This window comes from Manacus candei, unplaced genomic scaffold, assembly GCF_025592945.1.
Source record: "Manacus candei isolate 608988 ecotype Guabito, Panama unplaced genomic scaffold, ASM2559294v1 h1tg000130l, whole genome shotgun sequence".
NCBI classification, from domain to species: Eukaryota; Metazoa; Chordata; class Aves; order Passeriformes; family Pipridae; genus Manacus; species Manacus candei.
Genome location: NW_026138178.1, coordinates 3,837 through 12,722, shown reverse-complemented (window position 1 = coordinate 12,722; position 8,886 = coordinate 3,837). Strand labels below are relative to the sequence as shown.

At 43.6% G+C, this 8,886-nt stretch overlaps 1 protein-coding gene across 1 annotated transcript; it reads right to left on the bottom strand.

Annotated features, from left to right (window-relative positions):
• Positions 1-4,637: 4,637 nt before the first annotated feature.
• On the bottom strand, positions 4,638-7,871 carry LOC127462542 (uncharacterized). Its single transcript, XM_051771196.1, has 2 exons — positions 5,035-7,871; positions 4,638-4,814 (listed from the first exon to the last, which is right to left on the bottom strand). Exons 1-2 carry the CDS (start codon positions 7,869-7,871, stop codon positions 4,772-4,774), a joined length of 2,880 nt encoding a protein of 959 aa, XP_051627156.1. The 3' UTR covers positions 4,638-4,771.
• Between the last annotated feature and the right edge of the window lie 1,015 nt (positions 7,872-8,886).

The following is an 8,886-nucleotide window of genomic DNA, read 5'->3' as shown; positions in this document are numbered from 1 at the left end:
GGAGTTTTAGGGAGATCTTCCAGTTCCCTGGTCTGGGGAGTTCACCACGCCTTCTTTTGTGGGAAAAAGAACAGGCCATGAATTTTGGGTACTTGATTTTAAGGCCTTTTGCCTGCACATCAGGCACAGCAATGGGAAGGAGGCAGCGTGAGGCTGAGAGGTTTCTGTCATGGTTTGTGGGCTTGGGTGAGATTGGGCCAGAATTACAGGACACCTGTAAAATCTGGGCTTTGGGAAAGGTTAGGGAGGGTTGGGAAAGGTGTTCAAAGGGTGGTTTTGCCTGAGGTGTTAAACATGGGAGCGGGTCTGTCTTCCCGATTCCCAAGAGAAGAGACCCCAGAAAGCTCCCCTGCAGGTTGTGTTTTAAGGAACAGGAGAAGAGACTGAGGGTAAGGGGTTTCTTTCCTGGAGGGAAGGGCTGTCGTTCACTTGCAGGAGCCCTGCGCTGAAATTGCCAGTCTGACTGCCCAAACTGAACACACCTGAAGATTCCTGCCAGACAAAAAGGGCCAGGACAGAAAGCTCTTGCTGCCCATGGAGTGCCCAGGGTGGCCCCCCAACTGCATGTGAAACCCGAAGGTTCCAGGCTTTCTTTCCTGGGGGAAAGGCCGTGACATCCCAAAGAGTCCCGTGGCAGACAGGTGGGGCTGCACTGTGGGGGTGTGAGGTGTTGGTTCTTTGGTTTCCAGGGGCTATTCCAGAATGGAGAGGACAGGCTGTGACACCACAAAGGAGCCCTTGGCACACGGGTGGAGTTGAACTGTCACATGGGGGGGGCTTGGTTCTTTGGTTTCCAGAGGCTATTCCGGAATGGAGAGGATGGGTCAGAATGGATAGGACAACAAAAGGGCCCAAAGCACATGGGTTGTTCTGCACTATGGTGTGGGGTGTTGCCCGTAAACAAAGACACAAACCAACAGAGTGCCGGTTTATGGGTGCTTTATTCGGGGCCCCGGGAACCTGCGGGCTAACGCCCCAAGTCAGGATTCCGACGACCCTCGTTCTCAGTTCAGCTTTTATACACAAACAAGTTTACATGTATTCTCACGGCTAAAACAATTACAGTTTCTATAGCAACCCAGGTGCAGTAGTTTATAACAATTAACAATCATCTACTCTAATCATAAATCTGCTTAAGTTGCCTTACCCCCCTAGAACTGTTTAACAGACCCTTACCACATCTAAGGTACAAATCGTTACGTACATGCTTGACTACATCTTTTGATTATTGTTTCTACTTCTTCAGTACATTCTATTCCCACGAACAAGGCTGCTGCTTAACTCACTACTGTAATGTGTTGCTTTCTAGGCCTTACCCTTTTACTTAAGCCTTAGCCATTCTACTACTAAATTTAAACTGCTTTGCAACAGTCCCCCCTTTTGAGCATTCTTCAGGCTTTGCTTGCAAGGATGCTCAAATACAGCAATCTTCAGGTTGCAGTTTCTTGATGGATAGGAGGTGATCCATTTTGCGGTGAGATTACTTCTTTTCTTGTTATAGCTTTCATGATTCGTCTCGTATGTTGACCTTCTTTTACAATCATTCCTAAAAGACACTTGTAAACAGTTATGGCTATGACAACAATTATTACAATCAATATTCCGTACTGGATAACAGAAGATATCCATCCTGACACATGGAGACCTAGGGAGCTGAATAATTGTCCTATCCAATTGTGTTCCGCTTCTTTCTGCAGTTTATGAACATTCTCGTCAATTTGTTCTAATTGATTAATATCTTTCTCTACTTCTTGAGTGACATTTGGGATGTGTACACAACAATGCTCATCCTTTGCATGCAGGTAACCGCAAACTCCATGTTCTTTGAGTAATATCAGGTCTAATGCCATGCGGTTTTGTATGGTCATTCTAGAGGTGGCTTGTAATTGTAAATTTAGATCTTTAAATCCTTTCTTAGTGACTGCTGCTAACCTTTCGGTCTGGCTCATCAGTTTGAACAATATTTCTCTATTTCGATATGTTGAAATTGGGGCAAACAAAGATTCTAGTGCCCATCCGAATTTAACTCCTGCTGATGGCTCATGCCAATCTGTTAGTTCCAGGTCATTAATGTCATTACTAACTTCTCTTTTCTCCCGTGGTCGCATCTCTGCTGGTGTTAACTTCTCTTTTCTCCAGAGTGGACAAAGAGTAGGTATCCCTAGTGTGACAGGTACAACCGGACCGTCTAGTGGCATGTGGGTAGTCCATTGACCATGTCCCATGACCCATACTAGGTTTCCGGGACTTCTAACTGTAGTAGTGTGACAATCAATGTTTTTCACATGTCCTTTAATAGTATGGTTATATCCTTGACACTCACATCCTAACTGCAGGAGGGCTTTGACTGGCATTAAGCCTATTTCATCGTCTGGGGTATCACATGTATATATTCGGGTACAATTCCAATCCTCTTTTGTATGTGTTTCTGTCCTCCAATTATGATTCCCTCTATTTCCTGTAGAATAAGTTTGATTCTTTTTTCCCCTTCCAGTGAATGCACCACTGTACCTTTCCAATATAACTATATGTCTCTAGCAGGCTGGGTCCCCAAATTGTTTGCCATTCTTCCGTGGTTGTAGAACTGGTAATATTTTGACAGACCTCTTCTTGTTTTTCTCGTTTTACTGAAGCCGGAACTTTAGAGCATGGGTGTGTTGAATTTGTAACTAAACAGTATCCTTTTAATTCATTAATTGTTTCACTTGTTACCCATGTCCCAATTACTACCCATCGGAAATATCCCGGCATCTGTTCACATTGCTTCTTCATCATTTTGTCACTTAATAAACATACATCTACCGTTTCGCTCCATGTGATGGTTACAAATTTGCAATTCCTTGTAATATTCTTAAACATTTTGGGTATTTCTGGCACTGGAATTATTCCCCATGGAATTGGGTCTCCTGCTGCATGAGGCATAGGGAGACATGCAGTAATTTTAGTAACGTTTTGTACTTTCCCAAAATCTCGAATTAGGCCCACAATTAAATTTTCCTGTTCTATTTCTCTATTCGGAATCTGTAGATCTCTCACATGTCGAGTTTTCCTGGGGGGTATAACTTGTACCTTAGTCATTATTTCCCGAGTTGTGTTTATCATGTGTATTTCTACATACCCATAATCAAAACTCCTTTGAATCCAAACTACACACATGTATGTCCCTTCTACGGTTTTAGACACCTCAGGTACCTGCAGGACGGTATAACCCTTTTGTTGTGTCGCATCCCAAACTGTTGTCACTCCTTCTGTTATGATTCGATCTTGATCTCTCCGTCTCCACTTGACGTGGACATCTCTTAATTCAGCTCCCTGGTCATCTGAAAACAGACAAGTTAAGTTTACATCAGTGTGTTCTGGTGCAAACAAATAAGGATCTGGGGTCTCAATTCTCACGGTGGTCTCTGCTAAACTTATCAACCCCAGGAATACCACAATCTTCAATTGTTGGCTCGAAATACCATCTTTGTAGGTGAGAGAGGTTCTACCGACCATGAGACTGGAACCTTCTTGACTCGGGTGTAATGGATCCAATTGTCGATTCCCTCGACTTTCACCGCCGTATAAGTGGTCATTATCACCTGGCGAGGACCGTCCCATGTTCCCTTTAATGGTTCCACTGACCAGTTTTTCACGTAGACTTGGTCTCCTGGAGAAATGTCATGAACCGGATTCTCCAGGGGCAGAGGCCGATTCCACTGCAGCGCTCCTCTGAGGGCTGTGAGGGTCTTATTCAAAGATAACACATAGTTAAATACTGCCTGATCACCTACTACATGAGGATCCCCTTGGTAAGTAGCCGCATGATAGGGCTTGCCATACAATATTTCGTATGGACTTACTCCTATTCTTTCCCTTGGTTTAATCCTAACTCTCAGCAGAGCGAGGGGTACTGCTTGGGGCCACTGGATTTTGGCTTCCTGACAGATCTTCTTCAATTGACCTTTTAATGTCTGATTCATTCTTTCTACTTGTCCACTAGACTGCGGTCTCCATGGTGTATGGAGATTCCATGTTATCCCTAATACAGCTGACACATCTTGGACTATCCCTGCTGTAAAGTGCGGTCCTCGATCAGAGGACAACCCTAGGGGAACTCCAAATCTTGGGATGATTTCCTTCAGAAGGGTTTTCACTACTTCTTTTGCCTGATTGGTCCTGCATGGAAAAGCTTCTGGCCACCCTGAGAAGGTACAAACATACACTAGCAGATATTTAAAAGTTTGGGCCTTAGGCAACTCAGAAAAATCTACTTGCCAATAGTCTCCTGGTAACTGTCCTACTTGTAGTTTTCCCATTTGTACTTGCTTCCTGACTACTGGATTATTCTTTATACACATAGGACACATTGCATTCACCCTTTTAGCTAGTGTTAACATCTGGTTTGAGAAAATTTCGTTTTTCAAGAATTTCACTAGTGCTTCTGCACCCCAGTGGCACTTGTTGTGTTCCATCTCAAGCACTGCTTTCATTATTCTGACTGGTAAAATTACCTGTCTCGTAGGAGTGATATACCACCCCCTGATATTTTTCTTTGCTTCCATCATCACAGCTAATTTCTCATCTTCAGGTGAATAATGCGGTTTCTCTTCCATGAATGCTATTGCTGGATTATTCCGGGTTGGTAAAAGAACCATTTGAGTCCATACCTCTCTCGCAGCCCTCCTGGCTGCTTGGTCAGCGTATCGATTTCCCTGAAACTCTCGTCCTGGATCAGCCTGGTGTCCTCTGACATGCATTATTGCCACTGCTGAGGGCTTATGTATTGCCTCTAGCAATTGTAAAATTTCTTCCCGATGTTTAATCGTTGTCCCCTGAGAAGTAAGAAGTCCTCTCTCCTTCCAGAGTGCTCCGTGAACATGAACTACCCCAAAAGCATATTTGGAGTCAGTCCATATGTTAACTCTCCTTCCTTGGCTTAATATTAAAGCTCTCACCAATGCCCATATTTCGGCTTTTTGTGCAGACGTACCTGGGGGTAGTGCAGTCGCTTCTATCACTTGTTGTAAAGTGACTACTGCATACCCAGCGTACCTGGTGCCGTTTTCCACAAAACTAGATCCGTCGGTGTACAGCTCCCAGTCAGGATCTGTCAGTGGTTCGTCCTTCAAGTCTCTTCTGCTCGCGTAGACTTGTTCAATGGTCTCTACACAGTCATGCTCCAGGGTGCCTTCTTCCTGTGTAGACCTAAGGAATTCTGCTGGGTTGAGATGGTTAGTAATTTTCAGTTCAACATCATCTTGTTCTCTCAACAAAGCCTGGTATTGCAACATGCGGCTGGAGGAGAGCCAATGCCCCCCTTTTTGCTCTAGAACTGCTATGACCATGTGGGGCACGTACACTATCATGTGTTTTCCCAGAGTCAATTTGCGTGCTTCCTGTATTAAAATGACCGTCGCTGCCACAGCTCTGAGACACCCCGGCCATCCCCCACTTACTGCGTCTAGCCGTTTGGAGAAGTACCCAACCGGTCTCTTCCAGGATCCTAGACGCTGAGTGAGGACTCCTAAGGCCATTCGTTGTCTCTCACAAACATAGAGCTGAAATTCCTTGGTTGGGTCCGGTAGTCCCAGGGCAGGTGCTTCCTGGAGGGCTTTCTTCAGTTCCTGGAATGCTTTTTCTTGCTCTGTCCCCCAGGTTAGCTTGGACTCCTTTGCTGCTTCATACAGTGGTCGAGCAGTCAGTCCGAAGTTAGGAATCCACAGCCTGCACCATCCGACCATTCCTAGAAAAGATCTCAGTTCTTGATTATTTCTAGGCACAGGTATAGCACATATTGCTTGAATTCTATTTGTTCCCAGGCGCCGGACTCCTTGGGAAATTTCACATCCCAGATAGATAACTTTCCGTTTTACTAGTTGTGCTTTTTCTTTTGAGACTCGGTAGCCTGCTTGGCCCAGCATGTTTAACAGTTCAATAGTTAACTGACGACAAAGTCCCTGTTCTGTAGCTCCTAAGAAAATGTCATCTACATATTGCAGTATTATATATGAAAAAGGAGATTCTTTTACCTGAGTAGTCTTCCATTCCTCTAGTTCCTTTGCTAACTGATTACCAAATATCGTGGGTGAGCATTTGAATCCTTGTGGTAATCGAGTCCAAGCGAGCTGTCTCTTTCGTCCTGTCTCCGGACTTTCCCATTCAAAGGCAAAGATTTTCCAACTTTCTCGTGCCAGTGGTATGCAGAAGAAAGCATCTTTCAAATCAACCACAGTAAACCACTGAAACTTCTCAGACACAGATGTTAGCAAGGTATAAGGATTTGCTACAACCGGGTGAATATCTTTTGTAATAAGATTTACTGCTCTCAAATCTTGTACTAATCTATATTTTCCATTTGGTTTTTTTATCGGAAATATGGGGGTGTTAAATTCTGATTCACATTCTTGTAATATTCCTAGAGTTAGGAACTGTGAAATCATAGGGGCTATTCCCTTTCTTGCTTCTAAACTAATTGGGTATTGCCTAACTCTGACAGGTTGTGCTCCTTCTTTTAATTCTATTCTAACTGGGGTGGCTGCTTTAGATTTCCCAGGAACCCCGGTCTCCCATACCCAGGGTACAACAGCCTGTTCAATCTCTTGGGGTATTTCTTCCTTTTCCACTTCTTTCACAACAAAAATTTTCGCTAAATTTTCTTCTGGAATTTCTATCTTGACTCTCCCTTTTTCAAATATAATTTTAGCTTGCAAGGCTGAAAGCAAATCCCTTCCTAATAAACATTCAGGACTGTTAGGCATGTACAGAAATTGATGATCTAATTCTCTTCCCTTAAATTTGATATCTAGAGGTCGCAGAAATGTTCTTTCCTCTATCTGTCCTGAAACTCCCACTACTTGTACGGTTGAATCACTTAATGGCCCCATCAATTTATTCATTGCCGAAAAACTAGCTCCAGTATCTATTCTAAATTCCGTCGGCTCCCCCTCTACTTCCAAAACAACCTTTAAGTCTGAATCTAGCCGACTCTGTCTTCCACAACTCCCTAACATAAATGCTTGGGCGACACCCTGTGGCGTGCCCATACCAACAGGGTTTTGTGGATTCACAAAGCTTTGAGGATTCCAAGGATTCATTCCATTTCCAGCATTTAATGGGCATTCGTTTTTCCAATGTCCTTGTCCTTTACAAAGAGCACACTGATTTGGTCCTATTCTACCACGTCCTCCCCCGTATTGATTTCCAAATCCCGACTGATTGTTAAATCCTCTACCCATTCCTCCCCTTCCCCTATTACCACGACTTCTTCCTCTATGGCCACCGGCCCCATTGTTCTCTCCTGAAGCTTGTAAAAGCGCCAACAAGCTCGCTTGTTGTTTCTTAGTACTTTCCTTTTCCCGATTGTTATATGCTTTCCAAGCCACTTCTAACAATTTCTCTAAATCTCTTGTTTCTCTCCCTTCCAGTTTTTGAAATTTCTTTCTAATATATTCTTGTGATTGTCCCATAAAGATCAATGCTAATTGTAATTTTCCAGACTCGTCTTCCACATCTAAGTCTGTATACCTCCTAGCTGTTTCCTTTAGCCTTTCTAAAAAGGCAGAAGGGGACTCAGTCTTATCTTGCATTACTGAATATAACTTAGACCAATTCAACGTTTTTGGAATGCCACATCGTATTCCCTCTACCAATAATTCCTGGTAAATTTTTAACTTTTTATAATCTGCGGGGTTATTAGCGTCCCAATCGGGATCCTCCCGCGGTACAAAATCATTTACCGTCCCCCGCGCTGCCCGAGGCAGGGTACGAATCCTTTCCTTTGCTCTCTCCACCATCACCTTTAATACCATTTCTTTTTCTGTTGAATCTAAAATTGTATCTATTAATACCTGTAAATCATTCCAGTCCGGGTCTTGTGTTTTTATAACCATTTTTGTAACACGAGCCACCCGCTCAGGATTTTCTCTATATGTCCCAGCTGACTGTTTCCAAATTAGTAAATCATTAGGCGAAAAAGGAACTTTTATCATGATTTTTCCCCTGCCTGCTCCAACCGCTTCTCGCAAGGGAGCCATCAATCTAGGGGGTGAGAGCGAAACGTCTGTCTCCCTCCCCCCTCCCCGTCTTCTTTCCCTCTCCCTTCGCCCTCTCCGAGTCCGTTCTGCTAGAGGAGTTCTGTCACATTCCCGCCCCCCTGTTTCTTCCTCATCCGAGGATGATTCTAACGGGGGCATGATGTGTGATTGTGCCCTTGCACGTGAAGGGAGACTATTTCTCGGGGGCGCACTTGGAGTTACTCCGGGGGAGACTAACAAAGACACGTCCTCCTCTGGTTCTGAAAACCGTATTTTCTGCTCATGTTTATCATCCAATCCTTTCAATATCTTTATACTCCGCTCTTGACATTTCTTACATTTATCATCCTCCAGTTCCAGTTCTTTCAACACTAAGATACCACATTCCTTTTGCCATTCAGTGTTTTGTTCTAAATAATAAAACAAATCCAGATACGGTATTTCATCCCACTTCTCATTCTCTCGTAAATATCGCATCAAAGGGGTTATAATTTCCAGAGTCAGTGATCCATTTCTGGGCCACAGCATTCCTCCTGTTTCATATTGAGGCCATACATTATTACAATAATCAATCAACTGTTTCTTGCTTAACTCTTGTCCAAAATTTCCTTCCTTCCAATGTTTTAACAAGCAACCAAGCGGAGAATCGCTAGGGATATCTTTTTCTGTGCAGGATAGTGCTCTAAAGGTTTTAAATGACATCATGCTTGCTACTTGCTCACACACACACCACAATCTAAATTCATCAAATTCACAATAACACAACAACACAAAACAATACTTTTAACGACCAGCACGATAACACAACAATATAAACCAGAACAAAACCAAAACCAAAACCAACTCGCCGATTCTCCCTCTGAGAGGCGAG

Coding starts and splice junctions, on each gene's coding strand:
- LOC127462542 (XM_051771196.1), bottom strand. CDS start 7,871: ATGGTTATAAAAACACAAGACCCGGACTGGAATGATTTACAGGTATTA. Junction 4,815..5,034: donor TTTGTGGAAAACGGCACCAG/GTACGCTGGGTA, acceptor CTTACTTCTCAG/GGGACAACGATTAAACATCG.